Here is a 17,268-nt window from a genome sequence, read left to right on the forward strand (position 1 = left end):
ATGGGAAAACACGCACTTTCACACCCGTTAAAAACATCGAAAACGGCCAGGTTTTGAGCTGCAATTTACGGAGCCGGTCGGGGTGACCGTGAGGAACAGCTACCTAAATTTACAGTCCAAACAAAAGATAGAAACTAAGGTAAATACAAGAGCGAGCTGAAGGTGTAAACAAGGCGGAAGTTGATTGCGGACTTTTTTCTTGGAGATTTAAAGATCCAAAATATCGGGAATTATCGCGTTTGCTCGCTGCATTTCATCAAAAGTGGCATTATTGACTTTTTATCTTTATTCATTTGTTATATGAAAAGTATTAAAAGTTAGAAACCCGTCAGTAAAATTGCAAAATCGCCCATGGTTCTCGGATGGGGTTTAACATGCAAAATGAACACGCTTCTGAAGCTCCATTTACCATTTAAATAATCGTAAACTTGCATCTCAGTAAAATTGATTTCCAAACGCATTGAGAGTTTACGATTATTTAAATTTAAAAGTAAATGGAGCTTCAGAAGCGTGTTCATTTTGCATGTTAAAACCCACCTGAGAACCATGGGCGATTTTGCAATTTTACTGACGGGTTTCTAACTTTTAATACTTTTCGTATAACAAATGAATAAAGATAAAAAGTCAATAATGACACTTTTGATGAAATGCAGCGAGTAAACGCGATAATTCCCGATATTTTGGATCTTTAAATCTCCAAGAAAAAAGTCCGCTAGCACTTCCGCTGTATTTACACCTTCAGCTCGCTCTTGTATTTACCTTAGTTTCTATCTTTTTTTTGGACTGTAAATTTAAGTAGCTGTTCCTCACGGTCACCCCGACTGGCTCACTTAATTGCAGCTCAAAACCTGGCCGTTTTCGATGTTTTTAACGGGTGTGAAAGTGCGTGTTTTCCCATCCACTAACATGTACAGGAAGTGACGCTTGTCCCCCAGTTAAAAATTTCGGTCACGTGAGTGGGGATTTACGCTCCAGTGACCTTTCGTGAAATCACCCTATAGAGAGAGATAGTGAGATAGAGATATAGCGAGATAGTGAGAGAGGAAGAGAGATAATATATAGGGAGAGGGAGAGAGATAGTGAAATAGAGAGCAATATAGAGAGATAGAGGGAAATAGGGACAGATATATATATAGATATAGAGGGAGAGAGAGAGAGGGAAATAGGGATAGATATATAGAGATAGAGAGAGAGGGAAATAGGGACAGAGAGAAATATATATAAATAGAGAGAAAGAGCGAAATAATATATATATATAGAGAGGGAGAGAAATAGAGAGAGAGATATATAGAGGTAGAGAGACATAATATATATAGAGAGGGAGAGAGGCAGATCTGGAGATAGTGAGAGAGGAAGAGAGAATATATAGAGAGGGAGCACTTGGTTTAGTTATTCCTATTATCTTGTTATTTTGGGCGAAGTTCATCCCTCTTTTCACTTTTATTTTTGTTACTATTTTCATTTATTTTGCTATTGTTCTGGGCGACGTTTTGATTTTGTTCTTCAGTTAGTGGAGCTGCTGCTGACCTTAACTGGGCTGGTGGGCACCTGGATCAGGATGGACTGCAGCTAGAAATGCGTTTATATTGGGCATAGACACTGCGGGCCAAAGGGCCGGCTCCTGTTTACTGCTCTGGGTTGTGTTTTGTTTTTGTTTTGTAAACAGTGCAGGTGCAGGCCATTTGGCCCTTCAAACCAGCACCGCCATTCATTGTGATCATTGGGGGAGGGGTGGTGTGGGATTGTGGGCGTCCATTCCAGGTGGGGCGAGAGGAAGAGAGAGGGGTGTGGGGGGGGGGGGGGGGGGGGGGAGGGGGTGGGGGAGGAGAAGTGTCATATCTAGCTCTGATTTAATTTAATACATTGTGTTCTTGGCTTTGATAGCAATTGATTTCTATGTTTGCTGCATTTAACTACAGAGTTCCAATGTCTGTTTGTGAAAAATATGGTTGAGAAGTGATTGCTTATAAATTAGATAATTAGTACAGGATTCTGCCAGTAAATGGATATGTTAAAGAAAAACAGGTGCTATCAATGTGAAACAAAACGATGATTGCTGCACAATGTACAGTGGATCATTACGTGTATCCATTGAATACTTTCTATGTCCAACATCTGTCAGTCTTGGTGGAACACACCTGCCTTTGACAGGCAGGCAGGCAGGCAGGCAGGCAGGCAGACAGACAGACAGACAGACAGACAGACAGACAGACAGACCGACCGACCGACCGACCGACAGACAGACAGACAGACAGACAGACAGACAGACAGACAGACAGACAGACAGACAGACAGACAGACAGACAGACAGACAGACAGACAGACAGACAGACAATTAATTTCCAGGATAGGTATTTGGGTTCAGTTTATTGGGGATTTCCTTTCCAATCATGACTGCTCTCTGTCTCTTAATCCCATTTTCCTGCCTTCTCCCCATAACCCATGACTCCTGTTCTAATTAGAGTTCGGGTTGTTACGAGGATGCTGTTTGAATCAAAACTCCGTGGTGTTTTGAGAATTTGAAAGTTTGCACCTTAAGACGTAGTTGCTGGACTTCGACTTAGACTTAGTTCCTCCCACACTGTTGAGTTAATTGGTCAGCAAGCTTTGGCCATTCTATTCGGTCATGTGCACCATCTTCCACCCTCGATAGGTTTGTGTCCCGGGCTTCCAAATCCTTCTGCAATGTTCGCCTCCATATGAGTTTTGGTCGGCCTCTTTTCCTTCTTCCGTCAGGTTGTCATTGCTATCTTAGGTGCCCGTTCTGGTGACATTCTGAGTACATGTCCTGCAGGTTTCATCCTGCGTATCTCGATGTCCTGGCTGAGAGGCTTTGTTGCAGTTTCCTGGTAGACTAATGCATTCTCAGGTGTCTTTCCTTTGAGAACCAGCAACTTACAAGAGGTACAGCTGTATCAATTGCTGAACTGAAGTATGGGCAATCAGTGATGGTATTGCCAGCATGAATATTGACTGGGAATTAATTATTTAAAATGTTAAAATTATTAAAAATATGTCTATTTTTCTCTATGTAAACGCAGTGCAAAGGAAGAAATGAATAAACCAAACACAAGTAGAATATCGAAAATCATGAACTTGGTGGGTAGTGATATAGATACACAAATTGTTTTAATATCAATCCATTTGAATAACATTCATATCAATTTCTAAACTGAAGTTTTCAGTTAATGTAAACGTAATTGATTAATTCTAAACTAATGGTATCTATAATATAACGCAGGTAAAGTTCACAAGTTATAGGAGTAGAATTAGGCCATTCGGCCCATTGGGTCCACTGCCGTTCAATCATGGCTGATCTCTGCCTCCTAATCCCATTTTCCTGCCTTCTCCCCATAACACTTGATACCTGCTCTAATCAAGAATTTGACTATCTCTGCCTTAAAAATATCCACTGACTTGGCCTCCACAGCCCTCTGTGGCAATGAGTTTTACAGATTAAATACCATCTGACTAAAGAAATTCTTCCTCACTTCCACCTCCTCTTTCTAAACGAGTGCCCTTTAATTCCGAGACTATGAAACTCTGGTCCTAGACCAGGGGTGGGGAACCTGCGGCCTTCTAGGTCATTAACTGCGGCCTTTTGAATGAATCCAAATTTTGTAGAACAGATCCTTTTATTTTTATTAATATTTTGTTTGTCTTTTATTATTTTTATTTTAATCTTAAAATGACATATTTAAAATGCTAAAGAGTAAAAGAAGATTCCACAAAATAATCCTCCGCGACTGACGGCCACAACTTAAACAATAGTAAGTCATGAGGGCTATTTTAACAAAATAATGTACATTTTGAAGTATATCTAATTGAAGTTTCCTGGATGCGGCCTTAATAGATTACAGCTAACTTAATGCGGCATTCCAACATGAAAAGGTTCCCCGCCCCTTTCCTAGACTCTCCCAACATTGGAAACATCTTATAGCCTGGGACTGGATGTCAATATCCCGACAGGCTTTGGGAGGATGCTACTAGCTAGAGACAGACAGAGCAAAATTCTGGGAACAGGAGAACAAAGAAACACTGTGAAAATCAGATATGGACTTCTTTAATTTAAAAGGTATACCTTTCCGAATTATAATGGCTGTGCCTCTTGGTTTAGAAGTGAAGGCGGAGTAGTAGGTTTGACCTATCCAGTTAGCCCTTAATCTGATCTGAGTTTGTTGTTTCAAATGCGTTTCTTGTAGGAAAGCGATATCCATGTTTAATGATTTACATATAATGATTGTGCCAGAATTTTACCCATCTTAATTGGCTCATTCGCACCTCTAATGTTCCAACTACAGAAAGTGAGACCTCCGGTGTTTATTCGACTATTATCTTGCATTGGCTATTATTACCAGAATATATGATTCATGTGATGCAGCAAAGTTCCTCGAAATCCCGAGACCAGGGTTGTCCTTCATTATTTCTTCACTAGTTTTACATCTCCTGGCACTATTAAACATAATTAAGGGAAAGAGAAAAACATAAAATGAAGTGTTCATAAAGATTGTTAAATCATACAACTCATAATAGTGAATTAACAAAAAAAGTCAGTGTAAGTTATCAAAAAAGCGATATCTTACAAAAAAGATTAATTTTAAATTGACCTCCGTCGATGGAATTATGCACTGGGCTTTGCCCCCCTAGTAAAGTATCATCCAACGTTAGTCGGTTTCCTCCACTTATAACCAAAATTATCATGTCAGGTCGATTAATAGCTAAAACATTTAAAATAAAATAGAAGAAAAGCTAGAAGATTTGAAATAAAATAAGAGTTATTATGGGTTAAAGTACATAGAAACATAGAAAATAGGTGCAGGAGTAGGCCATTCGGCCCTTCGAGCCTGCACCGCCATTCAATATGATCATGGCTGATCATCCAACTCAGTATGCTGTACCTGCCTTCTCTCCATACCCCCTGATCCCTTTAGCCACAAGGGCCACATCTAACTCCCTCTTAAATATAGCCAACGAACTGGCCTCAACTACCTTCTGCGGCAGAGAATTCCAGAGATTCACCACTCTCTGTGTGAAAAAAGTTTTCCTCATCTCGGTCCTAAAAGATTTCCCCCTTATCCTTAAACTGTGACCCCTTGTTCTGGACTTCCACAACATCGGGAACAATCTTCCTGCATCTAGCCTGTCCAACCCCTTAAGAATTTTGTAAGTTTCTATAAGATCCCCCCTCAATCTTCTAAATTCTAGTGAGTACAAACCGAGTCTATCCAGTCTTTCTTCATATGAAAGTCCTGACATCCCAGGAATCAGTCTGGTGAACCTTCTCTGTACTCCCTCTATGGCAAGAATATCTTTCCTCAGATTAGGAGACCAAAACTGTACGCAATACTCCAGGTGTGGTCTCACCAAGACCCTGTACAACTGCAGTAGAACCTCCCTGCTCCTATACTCAAATCCTTTTGCTATGAATGCTAACATACCATTCGCCTTCTTCACTGCCTGCTGCACCTGCATGCCTACTTTTAATGACTGGTGTACCATGACACCCAGGTCTCGTTGCATCTCCCCCTTTCCTAATCGGCCACCATTCAGATAATAGTCTACTTTCCTGTTTTTGCCACCAAAGTGGATAACCTCACATTTATCCACATTATACTGCATCTGCCATGCATTTCCCCACTCACCCAGCCTATCCATGTCACCTTGCAGCCTCCTAGCATCCTCCTCACAGCTAACACTGCCCCCCAGCTTCGTGTCATCCGCAAACTTGGAGATGTTGCATTCAATTCCCTCGTCCAAATCATTAATATATATCGTAAATAGCTGGGGTCCCAGCACTGAACCTTGCGATACCTCACTAGTCACTGCCTGCCATTGTGAAAAGGACCCGTTTACTCCTACTCTTTGCTTCCTGTCTGCCAGCCAGTTCTCTATCCACATCAATACTGAACCCCTAATACCGTGTGCTCTAAGTTTGTATACTAATCTCTTATGTGGGACCTTGTCGAAAGCCTTCTGAAAGTCCAGATATAACAGATCCACTGGTTCTCCCTTATCCACTCTACTAGTTACTTCCTCGAAAAATTCTATAAGATTTGTCAGACATGATTTACCTTTCATAAATCCATGCTGACTTTGTCCAATGATTTCACCACTTTCCAAATGTGCTGCTATCCCATCTTTAATAACTGATTCTAGCAGTTTCCCCACTACCGACGTTAGACTAACTGGTCTGTAATTCCCCGTTTTCTCTCTCCCTCTCTTTTTAAAAAGTGGGGTTACATTAGCTACCCTCCAATCCTCAGGAACTACTCCAGAATCTAAAGAGTTTTGAAAAATTATCACTAATGCATCCACTATTTCTGGGGCTACTTCCTTAAGTACTCTGGGATGCAGCCTATCTGGCCCTGGGAATTTATCAGCCTTTAATCCATTCAATTTACCTAACACCACTTCCCGGCTAACCTGGATTTCACTCAGTTCCTCCATCTCATTTGACCCCCGGTCCCCTGCTATTTCCGGCAGATTATGTATGTCTTCCTTAGTGAAGACAGAACCCAAGTAGTTATTCAATTGGTCTGCCATGTCCTTGTTCCCCATGATCAATTCACCTGTTTCTGACTGCAAGGGACCTACATTTGTTTTAACTAATCTTTTTCTCTTCACATATCTATAAAAGCTTTTGCAGTCAGTTTTTATGTTCCCTGCCAGTTTTCTTTCATAATCTATTTTCCCTTTCCTAATTAAGCCCTTTGTCCTCCTCTGCTGGTCTCTGAATTTCTCCCAGTCCTCTGGTAGGCTGCTTTTTCTGGCTAATTTGTACGCTTCATTTTGGTTTTGATACTATCCCTGATTTCCCTTGTTATCCACGGATGCACTACCTTCCCTGATTTATTTTTTTGCCAAACTGGGATGAATAATTGTTGTAGTTCATCCATGCAGTCTTTAAATGCCTTCCATTGCATATCCACCGTCAACCCATTAAGAATCAATCGCCAGTCTATCTTGGCCAATTCACGTCTCATACCCTCAACGTTACCTTTCTTTAAGTTCAGGACCCTTGTTTCTGAATGAACAATGTCACTCTCCATCCTAATGAAGAACTCAGCCATATTATGGTCACTCTTGCCCAAGGGGCCACGCACAACAAGACTGCTAACTAACCCTTCCTCATTACTCAATACCCAGTCTAGAATAGCCTGCTCTCTCGTTGGTTCCTCTACATGTTGGTTTAGAAAACTATCCCGCAGACATTCCAAGAAATCCTCTCCCTCAGCACCCTTGCCAATTTGATTCACCCAATCTATATGTAGATTGACGTCACCCATTATAACTGTTTTACCTTTGTTGCACGCATTTCTAATTTCCTGTTTGATGCCATCCCCAACTCCACTACTACTGTTAGGTGGCCTGTACACAACTCCCACTAGAGTTTTCTGCCCCTTAGTGTTTCGCAGCTCTACCCATATCGATTCCACATCCTCAAAGCTAATGTCCTTCCTTTCTATTGCGTTAATCTGCTCTCTAACCAGCAACGCTACCCCACCTCCTTTCCCTTTCTGTCTATCCCTCCTGAATATTGAATATCACTGGATGTTCAGCTCCCAGCCTTGGTCACCCTGGAGCCATGTCTCCGTGATCCCAACTATATCATAGTCATTAATAGCTATCTGCACATTCAACTCATCCACCTTATTACGAATGCACCTTGCATTGAGACACAAAGCCTTCAGGCTTGTTTTTACAACACTCTTACCCCTTATACTATTATGTTGAAAAGTGTCCCTTTTTGATTTTTGCCCAGGATTTGTCTGCCTGCCACTTTTACTTTTCACCTTGCTACCTATTGCTTCTACCCTCATTTTACACCCCTCTGTCTCTACGCTCACACATTTAAGGAACCCTCGAAAATGCGTGGTTTGTGTGTAACACAGAATCTGTCGTTTCACTTCAATGTTGGTGAAAATCTTTAGTCCCAGCTCCTGTGAAAGGAATAGGTGGATAGGTGACGTTTCACAGAGTGCTGGAGTAACTCGGCGGGTCAGGCAGCATCTGTGGAGAACATGGATAGATGACGTTTCACAGAGTGCTGGAGTAACTCAGCGGGTCAGGCAGCATCTGTGGAGAACATGGATAGATGACATTTCACAGAGTGCTGGAGTAACTCAGCGGGTCAGGCAGCATCTGTGGAGAACATGGATAGGTGATGTTTCACAGAGTGCTGGAGTAACTCAGCGGGTCAGGCAGCATCTGTGGAGAGAAGGAATGGGTGATGTTTCGGATCGAGACACTTCTTCAGACTCAGAGTCAAGGGAGAGTGAATCTAGAGATATCGAACAATGGATGAATTTGAGGGGAGGGGAGGGAAGGAGAGAGGAGAGGAAGAGAGGGGATAAGAGGGAAGGAGAGGAGAGGAGAGGAGAGGAGAGGAGAGGAGAGGAGAGGAGAGGAGAGGAGAGGAGAGGAGAGGAGAGGAGAGGAGAGGAGAGGAGAGGAGAGGAGAGGAGAGGAGAGGAGAGGAGAGGGAGGGGAGGGGAGGAGAGGGGAGTGGAGGGGAGGGGAGTGGTTACCTTGACAGCATTGTAGGTATCTCCCAGATCCGTGCTGCTATAATCTGGAGCGATGAATTTGGAGTAGACAGGTTTGTCTATACAGGTATTCGGTTCTCGATCATTCACATTATATCTGTAGCCCGTCAGATCTGGGAAAGCTAGCTGAGTGAAAACCTGTTGATAAGTTAGTTTGAGTTTAGAGATACAGCGGGAAACAGGCCCTTCCCACCGAGCCCGTGCTAGCCCAACAAGCGATCCCCGCACACTAACACTATCACACACACACACACACACACACACACACACACGCACACACACACACACACGCACACACACACACACACACACACACACACACACACACACGCACACACACACAGAGACACACACACACACACACACACACACACACATACACAGACACACACACACACGCACACAGACACGCACACACACACACATATATAACACAACCACATACACGCACCACACACACAGAGCCACACACACACACACCCCACACGCAACCACCTGGGGGACAATTTACAATTTTACACCGAAGCCAATTAACCTACAAACCCGCACGTACGGGTGTGGGAGGAAACCGGAGCGCCCGGAGAAAACCCACGCAGGTCACGGGGAGAGAGAGAGAGAGAACGTGCAAACTCCATACAGACAGAGCCCGTGGTCGGGATGGAACCCGGGTCTCTGACAACTGTACTCCTCCCTCCCTCCCTCCCTCCCTCCCTCCCTCCCTCACACACTCACCCTCTCCACGGTCAGCTCCTGATCGGGGTCTTTCAGGGCTACGCTTTTGTCAACCACTCTTGGTTTCTTGATCCTCCACAATATTCCAACTGGAATTTAAACGGTATAAATATATACACTCTAATCCCGCAGATCCCTCCCGGAGCAGAACGGAGATAAATTCCGACTTCAGATCCGGGCAGTCCACCTGGCGGACGCATCTGGAGAGAGGATAGAGAGAGGAGAGAGAGGGGGAGAGAGAGGGGGGGGGGGTGAGAGAGGGGAGAGAGAGGGGGAGAGAGGGGGAAAGAGAGAGGGGGGAGAGAGGGAGAGAGAGAGAGAGGGGATAGAGAGGGGACCGTAGACGACTGTAGACGACCGCCTGCTCTGCAAAACTCCCTGTCGTACTGAGACGCGACGTTGACGAGACTGTGCGAGATTTAAAACATACCTTTGTTGCCAAACAAGGTGATGCTTTGTATCCCGTAGAAATGGATATGTCCCCGTGACATGCCCTTAAAATAGTTCAACAGATAAGTCACTATCACACACACTTGATTAAACATGCAGGTAGAGCAGGCAGTGAAGAAAGCGAATGGCCTGTTGGCCTTCATAACAAGAGGAGTTGAGTCTAGGAGCAAAGACGTCCTTCTTCAGTTGTACAGGGCCCTAGTGAGACCACACCTGGAGTATTGTGTGCAGTTTTGGTTCCCTAATTTGAGGAAGGAAATTCTTGCTATTGAGGGAGCCCAGCGTAGGTTCACCAGGTTAATTCCCGGGATGGTGGCAAAAACAGGAAAGTAGACTATTATCTGAATGGTGGCCGATTAGGAAAGGGGGAGATGCAACGAGACCTGGGTGTCATGGTACACCAGTCATTAAAAGTAGGCATGCAGGTGCAGCAGGCAGTGAAGAAAGCGAATGGTATGTTAGCATTAATAGCAAAAGGATTTGAGGATAGGAGCAGGGAGGTTCTACTGCAGTTGTACAGGGTCTTGGTGAGACCACACCTGGAGTATTGCGTACAGTTTTGGTCTCCTAATTTAAGGAAAGACATTCTTGCCATAGAGGGAGTACAGAGAAGGTTCACCAGACTGATTCCTGGGATGTCAGGACTTTCATATGAAGAAAGACTGGATAGACTCGGCTTGTACTCGTTAGAATTTAGAAGATTGAGGGGGGATCTAATAGAAACTTACAAAAATTGTTAAGGGGTTGGACAGGCTAGTTGCTGGAAGATTATTCCCGATGTTGGGGAAGTCCAGAACAAGGGGCCACAAGGATAAGGATAAGGATTAAGGATAAGGGGGAAATCTTTTAGAACCGAGATGAGAAAAACATTTTGTTTTTCACACATAGAGAGTGGTGAATCTGTGGAATTCTCTGCCACAGAAGGTAGTTGAGGTCAGTTCATTGGCTATATTTAAGAGGGAGTTAAATGTGGCCCTTATGGCTAAAGGGATCAGGGGGTATGGAGAGAAGGCAGGTACAGGATACTGAGTTGGATGATCAGCCATGATCATATAGAATGGCGGTGCAGGATCGAAGGGCCGAATGGCCTCTACTCCTGCACCTATTGTCTATGTTTCTATTACACACTATAACACACTTGACTTCCCCCTTATCCTTCCCACTGTGTGTGCCCCCCTAGTTCTGGACTTCCCCAACATCGGGAACAATCTTCCTGCATCTAGCCTGTCCAACCAACCCCTTGAGAATTGTGTAAGTGTCTATAAGATCCCCCCTCAATCTTCTAAATTCTAGCGAGTACAAGCCGAGTCTATCCAGTCTTTCTTCATATGACAGTCCTGCCATCCCAGGAATCAGTCTGGTGAACCTTCTCTGTACTCCCTCTACGGCAAGAATGTCTGTCCTTCCTCAGATTAGGAGACCAAAACTGTACGCAATACTCCAGGTGTGGTCTCACCAAGACCCTGTACAACTGCAGTAGAACCTCCCTGCTCCTATACTCAAATCCTTTTGCTATGAATGCTAATATACCATTCACTTTCTTCACTGCCTGCTGAACCTGCATGCCTACTTTCAATGTGTTCAAGAAGGGTTTCGGCCCGAAACGTCACCTATTTCCTTCGCTCCATAGATGCTGCTGCACCCGCTGAGTTTTCCAGCACTTTTGTGTACCTGCCTACTTTCAATGACTGGTGTACCATGACACCCAGGTCTCGTTGCATCTCTCCTTTTCCTAATCGGCCACAGTTCAGATAAGAGTCTACTCTCCTGTTTTTGCCACTAAAGTGGGTAACCTCACATTATCCACAATATACTGCATCTGCCATGCATTTGCCCACTCACCCAGCCTATCCAAGTCACCTTGCAGCCTCCTAGCATCCTCCACACAGCTTGCACTGCCCCCACCCACTATAACACACACACTATAACACACCCCTGTCCTCCTCCCTCCCCCACTCTTCCCCCTCTCTCCACACCCCTCTCCCCCTCCCTCCACACTCTTCCCCTCTCTCCCCTACCCCCTCTCCCTCCTCCCCTCCCTCCTCCACCCCCCCCCCCTATACTCAAATCATTTTGCTATGAATGCCTATGAAAACATAACACACTATAACACAGTACAACACACACAGTGGGTGATTTAGATGGCACCACTCGCTGGTGTTTGACACAGTTAGAGGACGTACCAGGTAATAGAATATCGGCCTCGACGTGCCAACGGCTTTCAGGATGAATTCGACGTTGAGACGATGTTGCAACCGACAAGTGTCGGCCTCTGTCGGCCCGCGCAGCTGGATAAAGCTAGCAGACGCGGAGTACGCTGGTGACAGTGTGGTGGAGGATGTCCCGTACACCAGCGTCTGTGCCCACTGGGCACATCACGGCGAGAGTCTCGTATCTGTGGGGACACAGAGAGATGGGGCACACGGGGAGAGAGAGTGGGGAGAGAGAGAGAGAGAGAGGGGAGAGGGAGATGGGACACATGGAGAGAGAGGGGGGGGGGAGGGGAGACACAGAGAGAGAAAGGAGGGGAGAGGGGGAGAGAAGGGAGAGAGAGGAGAGAGAGGAGAGAGAAGAAGTGGGAGAGAGAAGAAGGGGGGGGGGGCCAGACAGAGAAGGGGGGAGAGAGAAATTGGGAGCATAACAAGATATCTAGTGAATAGTGAGAGGAAGAGTGGAAGAGAGGGATGAGAGAGGCGAGAGAGAGAAGAGGGAGAGTGAGAGTGGTAGGGGGAGTGATAGAGATGGGGGAGAGAGGGGGGAGAGGAGGGGGAGAGAGAGTGGGAGCGTGTGGAGGGAGAGAGGACGGGGGGCTTCACTACGAACCTCCAGTTGAACGCCCATCTCCCACGCCTCAGTGTCCAGGAGAAACACAGCGATGCCTTGATGACCCGTCACCGAGCGTTGGACAGAGGTGACGTTGGTCGAGGCAAACAGTCTGAGGGTCACCTCTTTACCTCCCGAGGGAGACCCATCATTGTCCTGCAGTTTGGCCTGCACTCGAGATGGGGTTGAGACAGAGAATTAAACACAGGAGGAGAGGAGAGGGGTCGGAGGCGGGCCGCGCGAGGGGAGGACGAGGGGAGGGCCAAGAGATGGGAGGAGAGAGGAAGAGGAGAGCGAGGGCAGTAAGTAGAGAGAGGAGAGGAAGAAGAGTGGAGGGGAGGAGAGGAGCGGGGAGGTGAGGAGCGGATGAGGGGAGGGAGAAAGCCACGCCTTGATTCCAGTGGTAAACCAGGTTTATAAAGTGCAGGTGGGGTCAACGAAGATAATGTGGAAAGTTGTTGACGAGATCCTGATCGTTCGAGCTTCTTCTGGACATTTCACCTGTACTCTTCGTGAGAGAGAGAGAGGGGGGGTGGAGGAAGGAAAGAGGGGATGAGAGAAGAGATAGGGAGAGATAGGGAAAGAGAGAAATTGGGGGGGGGGGGAGAGAGGGGGGGGAGTGAGGGTGAGAGAGAGCGGAAGAGAGGAGAGGAGAGGGGGACAGAGAGAGAGAGAGAGAGGAGAAATGGGAGAGAGATGGGGACGAGAGCGAGAGGGGAGGGGGTTTAGTTGAGTTTACTTTATACGATAGAGAACATGGATAGGTGACGTTTCACAGAGTGCTGGAGAGTAACGGGGTCAGGCAGATCTGTGGAGAACATGGCTAGGTGACGTTTTGGTCGAGACACTTATTCTGATGGACCCGTTGAGTTACTCAGCAGCATGTGAAACGGCACTGTCCATGTTCTCCGCAGATGCTGCCTGACCCGCTGGGGTTACTGCAGGAGAGGAGAAGGGAGAGGGGAGAGCGTGGAGGGAAAGAGGGGAGGAGAGCGGAGGGTGGTGGGGAGAGGAGAGGAGAGGGGAGGAGTAGAGGGGAGGGGAGGAGATGGGAGGAGAGGAGAGGAGTGGGGATGGGATGGGAGGAGAGGAGAGGAGGTGAGGAGAGGAGGGGAGAGCAAAGGAGCGGGGTGGGGATGGGAGGGGAGGAGAGGGGAGTGGGAAACGGCAGCTTACTTTGCACAGACTGAGTGGGATCGGAGTGTGCAGTGGAGTGATCTTTTCTGGAGAATTGAAGTCCACCTCAAACCTTGGTAGAACTTCGAGAGAGACAGAGACAGAGAGACCATTGTTATTGGAAGATACCTCGATATTTTATCTCATGCTTCCAATGACACCCGAGCGAGACAACGAGAGCGACGCCCACGCGTAGCGGCCCACAGCGCGGGACACCAGCGCGACCACCGCTCGCAGCTGCCACTGCTCCCGTCCGACAGTACGCCAACCCTTCCTGTATCTCTCGCATACGCGTATCGTTCCGTCGCTCTCTATCCCTTCTTTCTCTCCCCCTCTCTGACTCCCATTGCTCTCTCTCTCCCCCCCTCTCTCTCCTATCTTTCTCCCCCTCTCTCTTTCTTCCCTCTCTCTCTCCCTTCTCTCTCTCCCTCACCCTCTCTCTCCCCCCCTCTCTCTCCCCACTCTCTTCCCGTCGCTCTCTCTCCCTCTCTCTCTTTCTCCCCCTCTCTCCCCCTTCTCTCTCCCTCTCCCCCTCTCTCTTTCTCTCTACAATGCAATAGAGGGAGGGGAGAGAGAGCGACAGAGAGAGGGGCGAGAGATGGGGGAGAGGGCGGGAGAGAGATAGGGGAGAGAGAGGCTGGAGAGGGAGGAGGGGAGAGATGGGAGAGAGAGAGGGGGGAGAGAGAGGGAGAGATAGGGGAGAGAGAGCGGGAGAGAGAGGGAGGGGAAAGATAGGGGGGAGATAAGGAGAGAGAGAGAGAGAGGGGGGGAGAGAGTGAGGGGGTGAGAGAGAGGGGGGAGAGATGGGGAGAGAGAGGGGGGAGGGAGAGAGGGAGAGAGAGAGGGGGGGGGAAGAGGAAGAGAGAGAAAGGGGGCAGAGAGAGAGGGAGAGAGGGGGAGAAAGTGAGGGAGTGAGAGAGAGGGGAGAGAGATGGGGGAGTGAGTGGAGAGGGGGAGAGAGATGGGGAGGAGGGGGGGGAGAAAGAGGAAGAGAGAGGGTGAGAGTGAAAGGGGTGAGAGAGATAGGGGAGGGAGAGGGGGAGAGAGAGGGAGGAGAAAGAGAGCGGGGAGAGAAAGGGGGGGAGAGAGAGGGGAGAGAGAGTGAGGGGGTGAGAGGGGAGAGAGGGAGAGGGAAAATGGCGGCGGCGGGAATTTCAATTTAACAACGGTCCCTTACCGCGAATCGGCTTCATCTCCTTCAATTGCCGACTGCGGTTTATTTTCATCCCGGACGAGGTCTTGATCTACCACCTCTCGTGGGACCACTGGAGGGTCACTCGAGTTGTAGTGGTCTGTGGTCTTTTTTGGCCGTTTTCGGCCGTTGAACGATCGTCCCCCCGCGGCCTATATTGCTAGTTGCCAGCTGCTAGCCGCCAGAACCGCTAGAATCCCTGCACGCTGCCCGGCGTTGACTGTTCGCCACTTCTCCGCCCGCTGTCCCCCCCCCGTCTGTTACCTACTGTTAACTGTTACCTACCTGCTGTACCTGTGCACCATCGACGCTGGACACCTGTGCCTGTTCTCCATCGACGCTGGACACCACCCTGCACCAGCTGGATCATCTCTGCACCCGCACCGCTGGACAACCTTTCTGCATCGCACTGCTGGATACTCTCTGCACCCTCATCACTGGACTACCTCTACACATGCTCTGCTGGTCAACCTCTTTGCTCCCTCACTGCTCGACACCTCGCTGCACCCGCTCTGCTGGACAACCTCTCTGCTCCCTCACCGCTGGATACTCTCTCCACCTGCACCTGCAACGCTGGACACCTCTCTGCACCCTCACCATCATGCTCAAATACTCAACTCTGCAGATGGCTGGTTTCTGCAACAACCACATCCCATCCTGCATCCAGGTCGTTAAACAGCTTGGACTTCTGCGTCGACCCCGTTACATCCACAGAGGCTCTCGACGCAAGCTTGTTTACTTCAACCACGGACATTCCATTCCATCCATCTGCTCATTACCACGCTCTGCCCCCCCTCACCCGCGTCACCCCCATCCCAGCTGACCGCACGCACTGTCAACCGGGACAACCTCAGATCTCTCCAGCCTGCCTCCATCCCTCCACCCTCTCACAATGCCAACTTTGCCCTCCTCAACACCAGGTCGCTCAACAACAAAGCCCTTGCCCTCCATGAACTAATCCTTGACAACACTCTGGACTTCCTTCTGCTCACTGAGACCTGGCAACAACCCAATGTCTTCTTCTCCCTCAATCAAACATCCCCACCTGGATTTAATTACATTTCCAAACCCCGCCCCTCCCACCATGGAGGTGGCCTCGCTGTTATTTGTAACCAGAAATTTCGTATCACTGAACTCACCTTCCCCCCAGTAGCATCATTTGAATTCCTCGCTTTCAAAGCCCTTTCCTCCATGACAGTCATCCTCATTTACCGGCCACCTAAACCAAACCCCTCCTTCCTATCTGACTTCACTGAACTCCTCACACTTGCCTCATCCCTCTCCCCACGTCTGCTGCTACTTGGTGACTTAAATATTCACATGGACTCCCCCACCTGCAAGCTAGCATCTGAATTCGCCTTTTTACTGGACAACTTCTCTCTCACTCAGCACGTCACCTTTCCCACCCATGACAAAGGTCACACCCTTGACCTGGTCTGCTCCACAAATCAACTGGAACTAGACCTCCATCCTTGGTTCTTCCCCCTCTCTGATCATAAGCTTATACGGTTCACCATCCCTTCTCCGACACCTCGCCCCCGCTTCCTCCGAGAAATCACCTTCCGTAATCTAAAATTCATTGATTCCCACCATCTCTCTGACCTGCTCTCCACCACTCTCCCCTTGGACTCAACCCCATCTCATCTGATGATCTCACAACCATCTCAACTCCACCTTGTCTACCTCCCTCAACACTCTGGCCCCCCTCAAAACAAGAACCGTAACTTTCAACACTTCTTCACCCTGGTACACACCTGCACTTCGTAAACTGAAACAGACTGGTCGCCAACTCGAACGACTTATAAAGAAATCATCTCTCACAGTCCACCTTGAAGCTTACAAACTCCACCTCACTGACTACAAAGATGCTCTCATTGCTGCAAAATCTGCCCACCTCTCCTCCATATTCACCGATCCCTGCCTAAACCACAGAACCCTCTTCTCCACAGTGGGCAACCTCCTCAAGCCTCGAGCCAACACTCTCCCTACCTCTACTCCGGTTCTCTGCAACTCATTCCTCCACTTTTTCGCTGATAAAATCAGCACCATCTATCAATCTTTATCCCCTGTACCCGACTCCCCAGCAACTACTCCACCACCTACCAAGGCCCCTCCTTTCAACATCTCCACTAACCTCCTTACCCCTCCTCCACACTGCTTCCTCTCCCAGTTTGACCTGGTCACCCCTATTGAAATCTCCAAACTCATCAGCTCTTCCAAACCCACTACCCGCTCCCTCGACCCTCTCCCCACTCCCCTGTTGAAGTCCTGCCTCCCCGTTCTCTGCCCCTACCTCACTAATCTCTTCAACTCCTCATTGTCCCAAGGAATTGTCCCCTCCGCTTTCAA

At 47.8% G+C, this 17,268-nt stretch overlaps 1 protein-coding gene and 1 long non-coding RNA gene across 2 annotated transcripts; both read right to left on the reverse strand.

Moving 5' to 3' along the window:
- Window positions 1–1,503: 1,503 nt before the first annotated feature.
- Window positions 1,504–9,495, reverse strand: LOC116969662 (alpha-2-macroglobulin-like). Its single transcript, XM_033016463.1, has 5 exons — window positions 9,401–9,495; window positions 9,279–9,338; window positions 8,529–8,684; window positions 7,848–7,940; window positions 1,504–1,569 (listed from the first exon to the last, which is right to left on the reverse strand). The coding sequence occupies exons 1-5, from the start codon at window positions 9,476–9,478 to the stop codon at window positions 1,504–1,506; spliced, it is 453 nt and encodes a 150-aa protein (XP_032872354.1). The 5' UTR covers window positions 9,479–9,495.
- Window positions 9,496–9,635: 140 nt separating this feature from the next.
- LOC116969659 lies at window positions 9,636–12,719 on the reverse strand. The gene is made up of 3 exons (XR_004410884.1): window positions 12,552–12,719; window positions 11,912–12,123; window positions 9,636–9,772 (listed from the first exon to the last, which is right to left on the reverse strand). It is a non-coding gene; the product is annotated as an uncharacterized LOC116969659 (long non-coding RNA).
- Between the last annotated feature and the right edge of the window lie 4,549 nt (window positions 12,720–17,268).

This window comes from Amblyraja radiata, unplaced genomic scaffold (assembly GCF_010909765.2).
Source record: "Amblyraja radiata isolate CabotCenter1 unplaced genomic scaffold, sAmbRad1.1.pri S96, whole genome shotgun sequence".
Lineage (NCBI taxonomy): Eukaryota > Metazoa > Chordata > Chondrichthyes > Rajiformes > Rajidae > Amblyraja > Amblyraja radiata.